Genomic DNA, 17663 nt, shown 5'->3' with positions numbered 1-17663 from the left:
CTGGGGGACCCACTGGGCGTAGTATGAGAAAAATCCGAGGCACCTCTTGAGGGCCCTGGAACAGTTAGGGAGAGGGCGTTGTAAGAGGGGGTGCATACGGTCAGGGTCAGGTCCTAGGACCCCGTTTTCCACGACGTAGCCGAGGATGACTAGTCTGGTTGTGCAGAAAACGTATTTCTCCTTATTATATGTGAGGTTGAGTTTTTGGGCAGTTTGGAGAAATCGGTGGAGGTTGGCGTCATGGTCCTGCTGGTCATGGCCGCAGATGGTGACGTTATCCAAGTACGGAAACGTGGCCCGCAGCCTGTACTGGTCCACCATTCGGTCCATTGCTCGTTAGAACACCGAAACCCCATTCGTGACGCCAAAGGGGACCCGGAGGAAATGGAAAAGGCAGCCGTCTGCCTCGAACGCCGTGTAGTGGCGGTCCTCCGGGCGGATTGGGAGCTGGTGGTATGCAGACTTCAGATCCACCGTGGAGAAGATGCAGTACTGGGCGATCTGATTTACCATGTCTGCAATCCGGTGGAGGGGGTACGCATCGAGGTGCATGAACCGGTTAATGGTCTGGCTGTAATCAACCACCATCCGGAACTTTCCCCTGGTCTTGACGACCACCACCTGAGCTCTCCAGGGGCTATTACTAGCCTCTATGACTCCCTCACGTAAGAGCCGCTGGACTTCGGCTCTAATAAATACCCTGTCCTGCAGGCTATACTTCCTGCTGCGAGTGGCCACTGGTTTGCAGTTGGCGGTGAGATTCGCGAAGAGTGGAGGGAGGGTCGATTTTTAGTGTTGCTAAATTGCATATAGTGAGAGGGGGAAGGGGTCTGCCAAAGCTGAGTGATAGACTCCTGACGTTACACTGGAAATCCAGTCCTAGGAGGAGGGGCGCGAAGAGGTCTGGGAGTACATACAGTTGGAAGTTGGTGTAGTTGGCGCCCTGTATCGTTATCGTTGTAATAGTGCGCCCTTGTATCTGAACGGAGTGTGACCCCGAGGCGAGGGAGATATTTTGCTGTGTCGGAAATATCGGAAGCGAGCAGCGCCTTACCAGGTCTGGGTGAACGAAGCTCTCGGTGCCCCCGGAGTCGAACCGGCACGGTGTCTCGTATCCGTTCATTCGGACGGACATCATGGAGCTTTTGAGGTGCTTTGGCCACGACTGGTCCAACGTGACTGCAGTGAGCTGCGGGTAGTCAGTGGCATGGTCAGCGGTGCTGGAGCGGCCCCATGGTGACTGTCCATGGAGGTCGTAGTCGTCGAGTGGCATATCGGGTGATGGCTAAAATGGCGGCCCCTGTTGATCGCACGTGGCGGGCAGCGAGAACGATGGCGTCCACAATGGCCGCCCCCGTAGATCGCACATGGCGGGTGGCGAGGAAGATGGCGCCCAAGATGGTGGCCCCCATGAATTGCACATGGCCGGCCGCGTGGGGGAGGATTGCCAAGATGGCGGCCCCCATGAATTGCACATGGCCGGCCGCGTGGGGGAGGATTGCCAAGATGGCAGCCCCCATGAGTCGCACATGATGAGCAGAGACGGAAACGGCAGATACGCTGCCACATTGCAGGGTCTGCGGGCCTGTTAGTTGGAGGGGCGAGTGTTCTGGTTAGCGTTCGAGTTGCAGTTTTTAGTTTTAGCCAGGCAGGCCTTCGCAAAGTGCCCTTTCTGCCCACAGCTGCTGCAGGTCGTGTTGCAGGCCGGGCAGTGCTGCCGGGAGTGTTGGGCTGGCCGCAAAAGTGGCACAATAACCCTTCGTGGTGGGCGGGTGGCTGCGCGGCGCAGGCCTGAGGCAGTCTCTGGTCGGGGGTCCACGATGGGGTCGCGGTGATCGGCCGGGAACGAGTTTAAACTTTGGAAAGCAACCTCTGACGAGGTCGCTGGTGTTACCGTGTCCTCCAGGTTCTGGGCCCCTTTCTCGAGGAGACGCTGGCGCACATAATTGGATCGAACCCCTGCAACATACACATCTCGGACGGCGAGTTCCATGTGCTGGGAGGCTGTCACGACCTGGAAGTTACATTCTCGTGCTAGAGCTTTCAGGTTGCGCAGATAGTCTTCTAGCGACTCCCCAGGGTGCTGGCAGCGAGTTGTAAAGATGCGCTGCACATAAACTTCATTCACGAGCCGCATGTACAGGCGGTCGAGTATCGTGAGGGCCTCGGTATAAGAGTCAGTAGCATCAAGTTGAGTTGCAATACGATGGCTCACCCATGCGTGGAGAAGACTGAGTTTCTGTTCTTCTGTAACAGCGGAGGTAGTCGACGCAGCCAGGTAGGCCTTGAAGCACCGAAGCCAATGCAAAAATATTTCTTTCGCTTTTGTGGCCTGTGGATCGAGTTCCAGTCGATCAGGTTTGAGGGCTGATTCCATGGTAGTTTTTTTAAGTTGATTAAATTGAAGCGACCATCAATTCACTCTGAGACACGAGTTGAAGTAAACTGTGGCTTTAATCGACTTACAACTGAGCCTGCCTGCGACTAGCTGAACTGAAGGCAGGCTCGCAAGACCGCAGCACTTTATACTTCCAGCTGGGGGCGGAGCCCTGTACATGCTTCTCATCTCCCCCTGTGGGCAGAGCCGCGCAACAGCTCACAGATGGAGCCCACAGGGACACAGTAATATACAGTGTAGATTTGTAGGTTATATATTCACCACATTCACCCCCTGTTAAAAAATCAAATCCGGCGGGGGTGACGGGTGTATAAGTTCAGTCGGTCTGGCGCTCAAATCGTCATTGGGACCGATGGAGCACCGGAGTTGCAGCCGCTTCAGATGGCTGTGGACAGATGTTCGGCGCGAATCCGAAGGTGGACTCCAGGGGTGGTACTTCCAGAGCTTCGTTCCTGCGGACCGGTGTGACGGGTATGTGGTGGTATGAATGGGAGCACTACCATTGGTGCAGGACATTGGTTTACCATTGGCTCTGGCTGGTCATGTGCCTCTCGTCTGATTGGCTGGGACTAGTCATGTGACTGCTCACTAATTGGTCGAGAGGTAAGTAGACCCCGCCTTCGAGGCGGGGTATAAGTACCCAGAGTTCCCGGCGGCCGGCCTTTCTCTGTAGTCGACCACCAGGCTAACAACTAGCTGATTAAAGCCAAAGTTTGGCTCTTCATCGTGCCTCGCGTTCAATTGATGGTACATCAGGGTGAAAGGGGGCGCAGGAAGCCTGTAGGTGCAGGGGCGCCGGGCGTAGGAGGTCGGGTGGGGTGTAGTGTGAGGGGTACTTCGGTGGTAGTGGTAATAGTAGTGGTAGATCCTGCAGGTGCCAGGTCCCGGAGGGAAACGGTGTCCGGTCGGCCATCGATAAATGCGTAGTGGGGGTTTGAATGTAGGAGTAGGACCCTCTCTATCAGGGGGTCAGTTTTATGTGTCTGTACGTGCTTCCGAAGGAGGACAGGGCCCGGTGTCCTCAACCAGGATGGAAGCGAGGCCCCCGTGGTAGTGCCCCTAGGGAAAACAAATAATCGATCGTGAGGAGTCTGATTTGTGGCCGTACACAGGAGGGACTTAATTGCATGGAGCGCTTCGGGGAGGACCTCCTGGACCGCAGGGCCAGTAGGACGGTCTTCCAGACCGTCGTGTTCTCCCTCTCCACCTGCCTGTTCCCCCTGGGGTATAGCCGGTAGTCCTGCTCGAGGCTCATGAAGGACGAGCCCCTGTCACTGTGGACGTAGCTGGGGAAACCGAACAGGGTGAAGACACTATGCAAGGCTCTGATGACTTTATGGGAAGTCATATCGGGGCATGGGATGGCAAACGGGAAGCGAGAGAATTCATCTATAATATTGAGAAAATTGATGTTACGGTTGGTCGAGGGGAGGGCCCTTTGAAATCGATGCTCAGGCGTTCAAAGGGCCGGGATGCCTTTACCAGGTGGGCCTTGTCTGGTCTATAGAAGTGTGGTTTACACTCCGCGCAGATCGGGCAATTCCTGGTGACAGCTTTAACCTCCTCGGTGGAGAAAGGCAGATTGTGGGCCTTGATGTAGTGGGCGAGCCGGATGACCCCGGGTGGCAGAGGTCATTGTGGATAGCCTGTAGTTGGTCGTCTTGCGCGCTGGCGCATGTGCCACGGGACAGGGCATCTGGGGGCTCGTTGAGCTTCCCCGGACGGTATACGATATCATAATTATAGGTGGAGAGTTCGATCCTCCACCTCAAGATTTTGTCATTTTTAATTTTGCCCCGCTGCGAGTTATCAAGCATAAAGGCAACCGATCTCTTCCTGCGCTGGCAAGTGGAACTCTTCAGTGCAGAAAATGAAGGTAGGCGCAGCCTCGGCGGGGCGTTGAGTGGCACGGTTAGCACTGCTGCTTCACAGCGGCAGGGTCCCAGGTTCGATTCCCGGCTTGGATCACTGTCTGTGCGGAGTCTGCACATTCTCCCCGTGTCTGCGTGGGTTTCCTCTGGGTCCTCCGGTTTCCTTCCACAAGTCCCGAAAGACATGCTGTTTGGTGAATTGGACATTCTGAATTCTTCCTCTGGCGCCGGAGTGTGACGACTAGGAGATTTTCACAGTAACTTCATTGCAATGTAAGCCTATTGGTGACAATAATAAAGATTATTAATATTATTCTCCGCCGAGGCCTGAAAAAAATAACAGAGGGCGCGATTTAAGTAAATGGGAACAAAGTCAGCGAGCGCGTTTAGCTGCATGTTTCCTGGGGCTCGCAGTGCCAAGAAACACAATGCTATAGAATGGCACTTGAGTTAGATAGGGGGGCCTCAACGGGGAATGCGCAGCCAGGGCTGCACATAACTCCATTTTCTACGCTGAGGTGCTCCGATCGTCAGAAATCGTCAGTATAGTGAGCGATCAGGCCGGCATTTTAAAATAGTGTCCTGATCTCTGGAGCCCCCGACATGACCCCTGTATCCCCCCAAGTCCTAACTCACTAAGAGGTGTTCCCGGGACCCCATCCACACACCCCAACACGCGTGCAGGGCACCCCCGACCCGATCACCACTGCATGAAAATATGAGCTTGACACCTGGTGCCAACCTGGTACCCTGGTAGTACCACTTGGCCGCTTTGGTAGTTGGCACCTCAGGAGTGCCAGGGTTTCTGAAAGAACATTCACCTGGGGCCTCCCATCTCCTGGGAGACCCCCACAAATGCCGTTCGTTCTGGTCCACATTTGTGGAGACCGGTACTGAACGGCGCTCGCCCGAGATCTCCAAGGTGTAGGAGATAGATACCAATGCCTTGGTCGCCTCAGGGAACTGCAGATTACAGTGGGACTAGCTATCTTACTGCAATATGCTGATTTACCGAAACGGGATCCCACCCAAGTGTGGGTAAATAAAGGTGTGGATCTCACCGAAAAAGCCGGTGATAACCATGCCCCCATGCACACCCAAAGTGACACTTACACCGTGATTTAATGGTCACATTGCGCTTAAGCAAGGGTACGACGAAGTTGCTAGATCAAGGGAGAGACCAAATACAGGAACCGAGCCGGATGCCAATCTGATTGCGGTCTGACAGGTCCGCTCCCATTGGCCAAATCAGGATCCCATCGAGGCATGGTGAGAAACGAATAATCACCACTTAAGGCCAATCTCCATTCAGTTAATTGGAGTGACCCCCTATCTAACCACCTCCCCAGCAAAGGTCATGCAGGCGCCGATAAATTCAAATTCACCTTTTTAAAAAAGGGGAAGCTACTGGAGGGCTGATGTGGGTATCCAAGGAGGTGAGTAGCCATCTACACACCGGGCAATGTGCCTGGGGGCCCTGGGGTTTCTGCCCTGGTGCTCGGATAGAGAAGTGGGGGAGCCCCGGCCAACATCCGAACACCCAGGGGCTGGGCCCCTACACCGGAGACATTTCGGTGACTAGAGGCTGGGAGTATGCACCGGGGTGGGGACCCGCACCTGGTCCAGGTAACGTTACGTGTGGATTTCTGGGTACAGGGTGTAGGGTCCAGTGAGCAGCGGCCCCCACCGTGGCCGGGGGTCAGTGGGCGGGGTGCGTTGGGTGACGGGATGTTGGCGGGGAAGCAATTGGAATGGGGGGGGAGAGAGAATGGGGGAGGGGGGCAGAAATGGAGGGGGGCGGATAGGGGGCAGGGGGAGAAGAGTCATCCAGGGGGTGACCATATTCCCGAGGAGATGGGGCATGGAATTTGTGCTTGGCCCGCATTGCGGAAGAAAGTGACAGAGGCATCATATTGGTTGAGGTCAATGATTTTTAAGAATTTACACGTGTCCCCCAACTGTCCCAATATTCTGATGGTGCTGCCGCACTCTCCCCACCCCTCCCACAGCCTCCCCCCACCATTCCCCCCCAGAACATACCCAGCCTCCCCTTACCCAATCCCCCATCGCCCCCCAGTGCCCTCTCAGTGATGCTTGGCCTTCCGTCCTCTACTGCTGCGTCTAGGTGTTTCCCCAGGGTACACATCAGAGGTGAAGACAACCTGCTGCCTACCACGTCCCATAGCCTTGAATGCCCCTGGCGGGCATCCCCTTGGGACACTGGGGCCAGAGGGCCCGGTGCACTTGCCAGCGGCACATGCCCACCATGCCACCCTGTTCTGGGTGCTGACTCCAAAACGCACTGTTGTCATTGGGGTAGGTCTCGGGGGAGCGGGTGGCCACCGTTGCCACTCTGTAAAATGGTTCTGGGTTGGCACCCAGCGCTCCCTCCTCCAGGCCTGTGCCCATAGAGCCCTGGAGTTCATCTCGGGATGGAGGGGCAGTTGGATTGAGCCCCAGCTGCCCCTGCACCATCTGGCTCTGTCAGCCACGGTGGATCCCCAATGTCTGCAGCACAATATGACACCCTCAGCGATGCTCCTCAGTGACTGGAACATGCTGTGAAGTGCCCTTGCAATACCCACCTGCAAATTAGACATGTCCCCCAATGACCAGGGCATGTTCTGCAGTGCCTAGGCCAGGCCCACCTGAACCTGCGGCACACCCCGAAACACCTCGGCTGTGCCACAAGGGACTGAGAGACCTCCCCTAGTGACTGGTACATGCTCTGGAGGGCCTCTGTAATGCCCACCTGAGACTGTGACATGCCGCTTTGTGCCTCATCAATGTCCACCTTGTACTGGGCCATGTCAATCAGTGACTGGGACATGCTGTCAAGATGTTCAGCTATGGCCTTCACTGACTGAACTATGCCTTGGACATCTCTACTCATTTGCCAATGTCGTGCACCAGAATCTCCACTGTGATGTCCACCCGAGCAGTATTGACCTTGGTGCCACACATTGTCGGCTCCATCTCCTATGCCCGTAGTCTGTGGGACTCCTCAAATTGGTTGTGGACCTGCTGAAGGGTCACTGGCATCCCCTCTGAATCTCACGGCTGCACCCTAGCATCTGCATCAGCTCCAGATAAACCTGGACCAGAGGCTCAGCATCTGACTGGGACCCAGCTGGGTCCTGGGATCCAGCTGACCTCTGACTGCTGCCTCGACTGGGAGTTCCTGCCTCCACCTGATGTCCATCAGCAACTGTGTAATGCTCACCAGAATGTGCCCAGAAGCCTGACTATGACCGTTGCCCACTGTAGTATGTGCCTCTGCGCTGGTGGAGGGTGGGGATGATAGGTGGGATGCATCGACGGTGTCATCCTCGGACCTCTCCTCTGAGGTGTTCCCATGGGAGGGGGCACCCCATATGGGGCGGCACCATCGGCTGAGGATCCTGCGAGAGAATGACATATGGTCAGTGGGAGGGATGAGTCAGGCATTAACTATTCACGTTTGAGAGGTCATCTGGGTGGGGGCCAGGGATCCTCACCTCTCTGCCGTACACCGACCTCTTTGTTGATCTGTCCTCGGCCACCCCCACAACCTCCAAGGCCTATCCTCATTGAGGGTGGGGACTCTGATGTCCATCACCCCGCCGCCCACCTTGGCCCTCTCCCTTCGGTTGTGGGCCAGCATCTGCGGGGACACAGAAGGGGTTCATCGCGGGGTTGGGGGTTTTGGGGAGATGGGCTGTGGGAATGGGGAGTATGGAGGGATGAATGGGGAGTTTGGTGGGGAAAATGAGGGTATGGGGAGAGAATGGGGAGTATGGGGAGTATGCAGGGGATGGGAAGCATGGGGGGGATGGGGAGCAGGAGGGGTATGGGGAGAGGGCATGAGTGGCACTATGGGACATGTGTGGTCTGGGGCACGGAACGGTGCTGGACAGGGGCAATGCCAGGTGCTTTCTCATGTTGGTCCTCCTGGTCATGTACCCCAAATAGACGACTGCTGCCACATCCTTCCAGGCAGCACTGGCTGCTCTGTGGCTGACCCTCCAGGACCATCAGGAGAACAGAGTGGCCCATCTGGCCTCGACTGCATCCAATAATCTGCCCAGGTCGACATCCCCAAATTGTGGATCTGGTATTACCGGAGGCATGGCTGTAAGCTGAATGGGTTTGGCAGAAGCAGTTTAAGTGCTGCTCTCCCTTGTTAGCAGGGGGCAGGCAAGCGGGGTCCCAGCAATTCAGCCAGTGGGTTCATCATTCACGGCATGAAGCCCGTGGGGGCGTCCTTAAGTCGCCCAATTAATGTTTTGTAACAGTGATGGCCTCGCTGATCCATGCGCTGGGAAGCTCACGGCAGTTCCCGCTCGCTACCACACTTAGAAACCTTTTAGTTAGATCGCGTCCTTAGATGTTTTTCCATTAAATTGCACCCATAGTAGCAGAGAAGGAGCAATTCCTAGCCAATATTTTTAATACTTTTTTGCCATATGTGATGGAGCTATGAACAATTTTACCAAAAATCACCAGTTGATTGAAATGTTTTAATAAATTACATTCTAAATTTTGAATATTTCAGGATTGCTGTATTGGATCCCTAATAAGAAAGCTCATTCTGAATCCAGTGGGAAATCTGGAAAAATATCCCTACTCCCCTTTTAAACAGTTATGGAGTGGCGTTAACCTTGGCTACATTGAGGACAGCTGGTCGGACACTTCCAGCTGAGGAAGAAAAAAGGAACAAGAGAAAAATAAATGAGAGAAGCATGCAAAATTCTGAAAAATAAATATCTGTATTTTGCTTATTCATTGTTTCTGATACATACAACTGATTGCATATTTATTGCTGAGCATTTTGATCCAGGCTGAATGATTGTTATCCCTTCCAGTGTAGGCAGATTTTAATCCCAATAAAATGCTGTTATTGAAATCTACCCAATGTTGTTACAATGAAGGGGTAAAATTATGTGTGGGGCAGCACATTGATATTAATCAAAAGTAGTCATAGGCAAGAAAATAATTGTCATATATCCAGTAATATTCTTATTCCGCATCCATTGCATTAACAAATGCATTTGATTGATGCAATAAGAGAGAATGACTAAAATTTGTCCATTTTTGAAGTATTTCAGTAGTCCAGATAAAATAGTAACTCTGGCTGTCAATGTTGCTAAGATACAGATAAGAGATTTCCACAAATGTAGCTTGGCTGTGTGAACTTTGATCCATGGAATGTTTTTAAAAATCCAGGTTAATCTTAAACACTGAGAAGCTGATATTTCCAGAAATGCAGAATAACTTGCACAGTGGAGAAAAAGCAAATTATTAAGAAAATAAATGCCTTCACAGAATCAATTTCTTCAATAAAGAAGTATTCCGCAGGGTTGTTAGGACTGTAGGAATACCAGGAAGAGATTTATGATCAAAAAAAGTGAGATATGTCACAAAACCCCTTTAAACAAAATGAGCTGTGTTTACTTTTAAGAGTGGGACAGATCAAAACAGGCCATATTTCGAAACCAAGTACGTGAGTCATAGTAAAAAGACTAAAATTGGGCAAACATTGTATAAATAAAAGCAAAATACTGTGGATACTGAAGATTTGGAATAAAAACAGCAAGCACTGGAAAATCCCAGCATGTCTGACAGCACCTGTGGAGAGAGAAGCTGAGTTAATTATTCAAGTTTAGCATGATTCTCCGTTGGATTCCAAACAGGCGTCATATTGGACTCAAAGCATTAATTCTGTTTCTCTCTCCACAGATGCTGCTGAACATTGTATAAACTTCAGTCTCAGTTCAGCCTCATTCACATTTAGAAGGCAACATTTTCTGTGCACCCTGCAGTGTGTTTCGTGACGGTGGAGGCAACCCGCCATTGGCTGGCAGTGGGATCTTCTGATTCTGCTACTGTCAATGGGGTTTCCCGTTCCATCTACACTTCGCCCGCAGCCCAGCTCCTGGAAACCGCAGCGGGGGTTCGCCATCAGCGGGACGGGAAGATGCCACCGGAGAGAATGGCTGGAAAATTCCGGCCATAGTATGTCTTAAGTGTAATGTGTGTATTGGGCGGGTTTCTTCGTTAGCCGACGCCGAAATCGGGAAATGAGATTTGGTGGAAAATAGCTCCCGACGCCAAAATCGATGCAGGTGTCGATTTGACGCCAAATTGCAATTCTCCGTCACCTCGAAAACGGGGTCAGTGTGAGTAGACACCGATTGCATATCATTAGCGGGCCCAGCTTCGGGGCCTCCGTGATTCTCCGCCTCCGATGGGCCGAGTTCCCGGCAGCGTGGTTCACTTGTGCTTTTAAATATTGTGAAACCAGTGTGGCGGCTCCTGAGGGAGAGAGGGGGTTGTGGAAAGTGTCCAGCATGGCCATAGTGTGCTGACAGTTGTGTCGCTGGCTGGGGGAATCTGGCAGGGCTGGGGGAGTAGTGGGGGGTGGCCAGTAGATGGGCCGTAGGATCAGGTTGGGAGGATATCAAGCACCATTGCCGCAGCCGACAAAGCAGCCATGCAGCTGCGCACACCGCTAACAGCCCGCTTTGAAGCTGGTGCAATGGGTCATATAGGTGTCCCCCAGGGTACCCCCCTGTATGCCCTCTGGCTCCAGACGACCCATCAGCTGTATGGGCATGCTCCAGCACAACCAGCGCCATACATTTGGCTCGGATAAGTGTGTTTGGGGAGTGTAATATGTATGTGCGACTGCAACTTGTCAGCCTCCTGAGTGTCAACCATGGACCTTGCATATCCCGCACCATTTTTCAGTGGAGTCGAGTGTGTTCCACACGGCACCAGAATCTCCACTGTGGTTGCCACCCTAGCAGTATTGGCCTCAGTGCCACGCAATGTCTGCACCATCTCGTGCGCTAGTGCTTAGCCCCTCAACGGTAGCGGAATCGGTCCAGGTGCGGTGCTGGTTTTTCTGTTGTAAAAGTCCACACTTAGGGCGGGATTCCCCGTTGCCCGACGCTGATATCGTAATTGGCAATCGGGCGGAGAATCCTTTTGACGCCAAAATCGGGGACGGCGCCTGTTTTCAGATGCTCCGCCCCCTCCAAAACAGAGTCTTCGGGGAGTACATCGCACGCCATTGGGGCCGCCTCAGGATGTTATCTGAAGGCCCTCCCCGATGCTCTTCCCCCGATGGGCCGACTTCCTGATGGCGCGGGACACATGTCCAGCAGCGCCACAGTCGAGGGGGGGTCGGGGGGGGGGAGCCGCTCAGCTTGCAGGGGTGCTTTGGCGGAGAATGGGGGGACAGATGAGGGTGGTTTGGGGATGGTGAGGGATGTACAGGAGGGCACTAACTGGCAGGTCGGGTCAGCGCACCACAGACCCGGCCATTCTCTGGCCGTTTTTGGCTCGGGAGCCAGGTGTTTTTTCCGGCGGGGCTGATTGCCCCTTACCAGTCCTGGAATTGGTGAGGGTCCAGCGCCGATTTTGCCACCATAAAACACCACTGCTTCCACGCCGGCGTCAGCACTTTGCCGCAAAATCGGAGAATACAGCCCTTAGTCCCTGAAACGGAGAATCCCGCCCATTGTCTTTTTGCACGAACTACTATATTTCCAACTCTCTTTTATTTCTCTATGTCATTCTTCCATTCAGATTTATTGACACCTCATTTTCTTTATTTTAGGTTGGTGGTCATACAATGCTCCCCATTCGTTGGATGCCTCCTGAGAGCATTATGTACAGGAGATTCACCACTGAAAGTGATGTCTGGAGTTTGGGCGTGGTGTTATGGGAGATCTTTACCTATGGAAAGCAACCGTGGTACCAGCTGTCAAACAATGAGGTTTGTAGAAGATTTTATAAACTGTAGTCAAAAGGTAATAGCCATTCTTTAAAAGTATGCCAAACAAGGAGTTGTTTCTGGGAGAAAAAACAGCGACTCCCTTTACTCATAATGTTCCCAGAATTCCTATAGTGCAGAAGTAAGCCATTTGGCCCATCGAATCTACTCTGACCATCTGAAAGGGCATTCTACCTAGTCCTACTACCCCACCCTAGCCCTGTAACCTCACCTAACCTTTGGACACAATGGGACAATTTAACAAGGCCAATCCACCTAACCTGCGCATCTTTGGACTGTAGGAGGAAACCAGAGCACCTGGATGAAACTCACGCAGACACGGGGAGAATGTGCAAACTCCACACAGACAGTCACCCGGGACCAGAATTGCACCCAGGTCCCTGGCACTGCGAGGAGGCAGCCCTAACCACTGTGCCACCCATGTTACGTGAAAACATCAAGCATTATGGTGCCCTAGAGCAGGGATGATTTCAAGTTTGATCACCATTTGGTCGGTGCTTTATCCAAACTTAGTCAGATAGGCAGATATTAAGCATATGCCACAACATCCACAATTAGGGGCGAGGGAAATTTGGAGAGGTGGGTTCTCTCTGGCACTCTTGGAGACTGATTAAATGAGTTATTGTAGGCAAACGAGGAACAGTATTAATAGCCAGCCTCTAAGTTACAGGCATCTAGCATGGCATTGAAGTAAAAGGAAGCAAAAGTACAAAACCAAGAGAACGGAGTTGGCATAAAAGATATTTGCCAGTCAAATTCTAAAGATGAAGCAGCTGCTAATCCTGTTTTCCTCTGCTTTCTTTCCACCAGGTTATCGAATGTATCACACAAGGCCGTGTGCTGCAACGGCCTCGGACCTGCCCAAAAGAGGTGTATGACCTGATGCTCGGTTGCTGGCAGCGTGAACCACACATGAGGCTCAACATCAAGGAAATTCACAGTCTCCTCCAGACATTGGCAAAGGCCTCCCCGGTCTATCTGGATATTCTTGGCTAAGCACTACTTTCACAATTGTAGGCGAGCGTGTGTGTGCGAGATTGTTGCTGCATTACGAAGAAACGTGCTCTGATCCCTGACAGTATTAATCGCAATGAGGAGAAGCTTCAAAAAGCAAAATATGGCAAAACCTCTCCATCTGTAGACATGTTATTGACTTTGAGTTTTATCATCCTCACTCAAATTGACCTGGCTTTTACTCATTTGCAACTCTGCCTTGACGCAGGCCTTAATCTAACTGATTATTCTGCTGAAGACAGTCAAAATTTCTCACTGCAAATAACAAAGATTCTCAGTGATTTGCCTTTGATTTGGATGAAAAAAAGGGAAGAACAGATGACTGAATCATCAACACCCAACTGCAACACGAAGAAAGGAAAACAATTGATTCAACTATGTATATTCCACATGCCATGAACAAAAATCTTAGCTGAGACTGAGGAAATACAAATGTATATGGAAAGCATTCTTAATTCAGTGAAGGAAGCATTATGTCATGATTTACTGCATACTGATAATTTAATAGGCTTCAAGTTCACCAATTGACTCTCTAAAACTGACATTAAAAACATGGTATTATTTAGCCACTTCACTTAAGCCCATTATACAGAAACTTTTCCCGGCTTCTTGCTTTTTCTGGGTTTTTTTGCATTGAATATCATGTCTCACAAAGAATCAAGTGCAATACAACAATTTGCTGTGAACCGGGCATCTAGAACAATGTGTGACTTTAATTATGGGAATGTAGTCTCCAGACAGGCTTTCTGAGCTTCAGGCTGGAGCGGGCTGTAATGTTCAGTATTAATTTCAGGGTCAAATACTGAAGGTGATTAACTTTAATAACACAGCACTTGTAGTTGTCTAGGCAAATCATCTGAAAATGTACTTATCCTAAAGCATTTTTCCCCTTCGGTATGTGAGTGAAATATAATTGTGCATGATCCTAATACCATAATGTATGTACAAAATATCGCTCATATCTTGTACACCTTTTAGATGTAGGATGTTATCCATAATGGTGTTACATATATTTAATTAGAAACCCTATTGGAGACCATTAGCTGCAGGAAATGGCCTTATGCTTTAACAGTACTCTGGGATGATAGAAATGCAGAAATATGAACAAATTTATAAAGATCATATAATCTGCAAAGAGACAGTGAAGTTAAGTCCCAAGGGTAGACAGAAGTGATCCTATAATTAACATATGATAGCCATCACATAAAACCTAACCTAGCCATGTTGCTATGGTATCTCCATTCTCAGCATCCTTTGCTTGCTTAATTTTTTTTCTCTCTAATATTCTGACAGATAGAGCATGGATGCATTGCAGTACAAGATGCATGGTTGACAGCTCATGACTAGCTTGTTGACATATAAATCTCAGTTATCTGGTGATGCTGGGGAACCCTAGGTTAGATTTCATATCTGTTTGACAAGTTCAGACTGGAGTAAGCACTTGTTGTCTGTCAAAACCTAACGTTTTCTCCTTTTAAAAGCATACTCCCTCTGTGAGGGAGCACAGCTGTAACTTGTAACTGCATTCAGCAACAAAGCATGGATTGCTCTTAGGATTTGTCTGTTCTCCTATTTTATCAAAAAAACTTGAGGAGATCTGTATAGGATATCCATTCAATTTTTAAAATTTTATGGCCAAATATTTAATAATTTAATACTTTAGTTTATTTACAATTTTTTATTTTTTACATAATTTATTAATTAGAGCATAACTGCATTTAATTGCTTTGCTTCCTTAAGTGGGGTTCAAATGGCTGTTAATTAGCAAAATAATTCTGAGTTGTATATAAACGGCAGAGGTTATTTTTCATTATGTCCTGCTATTCACTTGAGATTTGATGGATTCATTAAACTGAATTCTTAACTACCAGAGCCACGGTAGTTCAGAGAGATATAAAATGAATTTACACCCCGTGGATATGCAGGGTAGCATAACAGATACTTTCAGGATGATCCACCAAGCGACCTGAGATCAATGGATTTTTGTTAGGCAATGGTATCAAGAAATATGAAGCAAAAGCAGGCAAATGGAGTCGAGGTAGGAATTGACCTTGCTCTATTTGAATGGGGGAACCTCTTTGGAGGGTCAGAATGACCTACTCCTATTCCTAGATTCCAATGCTCCCTTGTTCCTATAATCTGAAGGATGTACCTTCCATCTACTTTTAGGCGTACTAACAAAATGATACTGCCTTGTAATATTAGTGCAGATGTACAAAGAGCAAGAACTTGGTGGTTTTTGTTGTAAATCTCAGCCTACCACAATATAACATTGAACTCAGCAAGTAGGTCTTTCTTCAAGAGGTTCAAAACGTCTGGACATTTGAATTGTTGATACCACTAAAAAAATATGTTACTGGCTATTAAGCTGATAAAATCACATCTATTTCTTACACTACATTATCTGCTGCTCTTACCTTTTGTAAAAGGTAATGAATACAGACATGATAACTGAGGAAGAAATGTCCTCAACAATGACTATTTGCTGATGAAATCTCAAAATACTTTGTGGGCATATACTGTGGCATATGTTTGTCTTAACAGGTTGAAAATAAATCAACAAATGAGGTAACTTCTATGAAACATTTTTGTGAATTCTGTAGATGTTGAAGTGTGGCATCGATGGTGTAATACTGCTTTAGGCTCATGATTGACATGTGCCATGCCTGACATTAACTAAGTTTAACATTTTAGAGAGATTCATGTATTAGCAATAGTTGGACCAAGGCACTGAAAGGGGCTGTTTCTGTAAAAATAAACACGACTGTCACCAGAATCTGGAGAAATCTTTAGCTATATTCATATTTGATTAAAAGTCTTGTGCTGTGGTTATATTATATCTGTTAATGAGCAACTGACTCCTTGCACATTGGATTTATGATGGACTGAGAAAGCACAAGCAACATCAAACGACATATTAAATAACAAGTACAACTCATTTTATTTAACATTACATTATCGGGAATAGTTTCCGATCAAGCCAAATGCAGGCCCAGTGTAGGTTAGCTTCATTATTTGATTATGGTAAAAGTATAGTTTCAACAGTTCAAAGGTCAATGGATAATTCAGCTTGATTTTGTGGCTTTAAAACATTTCTTATTGGTAGTAGATTATCTTGCCAATGTCAACAAGCCAATCCTCCCTTCATTAGAAATTGCTTGTCACTTCTACAGCATTGGGAAGACAGAGATATTTGTGTCCCCGTCTACAAACACAAGTTCTCCAACCTCTTGGAACAGAAACTGTGGCCTTGTGTATTTTTTTAAATTCAGCTGAACATGTAATATATTTTTCTCTTTTGTTCTGGTTAATTATATTTTTCAGCGTCGCCGTAAATAAAACGTCTGATGACATTTATGTGTTCTGTGTCTTTCCCCAAAACTGCACAGATGTTGGGTGGGATTCTCCGTCCCACCAGCCCTGTTTTCCGGTGCGGCGCGCCCCTGCCGGCAGCGGGATCCTCCGTCCTGGCATCCGGACATTGGGGTTTCCCATTGTGGCATCCCATGCCGTCGAGAAACTCGCGGGCGCACTGCCAGCAAAGCAGAGGATCCCGCCAACGGAGAATTCCACAGGTTGAGTTTAAGATTTGCACGGGCTAGATTATCATCATGTATCCAATTGCATGGAGTGGAAGCCAGAAGATCCATACACGCTACCTAGTTTGATGGATTTGCTCAGAAGTCGTGCCAATTCTCACACTTGGGCCTCATCTCCATTATTGTCAACAAGGGCTGAAGATCCAGCAGCCAGTGGAGATAGTGAGTGGCAGTGGAGGAGGTGGTCCCAAGGGACAAAGCGGCAGGTGGATTTTTGTGGGGCTGGAAGAATCACTAATTCCACAAAAATCACTTTAAAAGTTTAACGTGTCTGGTTTTGAGCAACCTGCTGAACAAATTGGCCTCATGCTGTCTTTATGCTTAAACCTTTGCCTTTTTTTCTGTTACAGTCTGTTGTACAACGTTTATTTCTTGAATGGTCTATGTAGCACTTGGCTGATTTTTAGATGATGCCTAAGTACCTGTGTTATATATTTGTACGTTGAAATGTGACCAGTTTCTCAAATTGAAATGGAAAGTTTCTTGTGATACAACAAATTGAGTGGAAAAATTCTGTCTTACAATAAACATTGCCATCAGAAACATATTTTATGCTGTTTTATTGTTAATACATTAACAATGTATTAGGCTAGCAAAGGCTATCTAAATGCATAGATGAGATAATAGGCATCTGCCAACTAATGCATGCTTGGTGTAAAAACCGCTGCCAGATATTAAAACACATGTCATGTACATTTAGATGAACTCTTCCAAATTGATGGTGTGGGATCCTCTGTCAGCCAACACTGAAATCGGGAAAGGTGATTGGACAGAGAATCAGTTCCAGTGCCGGGCGCCGGGTTCATGCCAAATCTCAATTCTCCGGTGTCTCGACAGCGACGTCAATGCATTCCACTCCGTGCGTACAGTTGCTCCTGTTCACCTGGGGCAGCTTTGCATATCATTAGCATGCCTGACCCAATATTCTCCGGGGTCTCCGCGATTCCCCACCTCCTCTGGGGGGAATTCCCGAAGGCGAGATTCATTTGTGCTTTTAAAAA

General features: G+C 49.1%; 1 protein-coding gene across 3 annotated transcripts in view; it reads left to right on the top strand.

Annotated features, from left to right (window-relative positions):
• The window catches only part of ntrk2a (neurotrophic tyrosine kinase, receptor, type 2a), a 309915-nt gene extending 292706 nt beyond the window's left edge, over positions 1 to 17209 (top strand). For 2 of the 3 annotated variants that reach the window (XM_038804848.1, XM_038804847.1), the window contains 2 exons: positions 11873 to 12031; positions 12860 to 13058. In XM_038804848.1, the coding sequence (XP_038660776.1) occupies positions 11873 to 12031; positions 12860 to 13045 (345 nt within the window). In that variant the 3' untranslated portion in view covers positions 13046 to 13058. Of the gene's footprint in view, positions 1 to 11872; positions 12032 to 12859 lie in introns of all 3 variants that reach the window. The other variant, XM_038804846.1, reaches the window with a different exon arrangement.
• The last annotated feature ends 454 nt before the right edge of the window (positions 17210 to 17663 follow it).

Source organism: Scyliorhinus canicula, chromosome 8 (assembly GCF_902713615.1).
Source record: "Scyliorhinus canicula chromosome 8, sScyCan1.1, whole genome shotgun sequence".
In the NCBI taxonomy this organism is placed as follows: Eukaryota; Metazoa; Chordata; class Chondrichthyes; order Carcharhiniformes; family Scyliorhinidae; genus Scyliorhinus; species Scyliorhinus canicula.
This window is presented reverse-complemented; position numbering and strand designations above follow the sequence as displayed.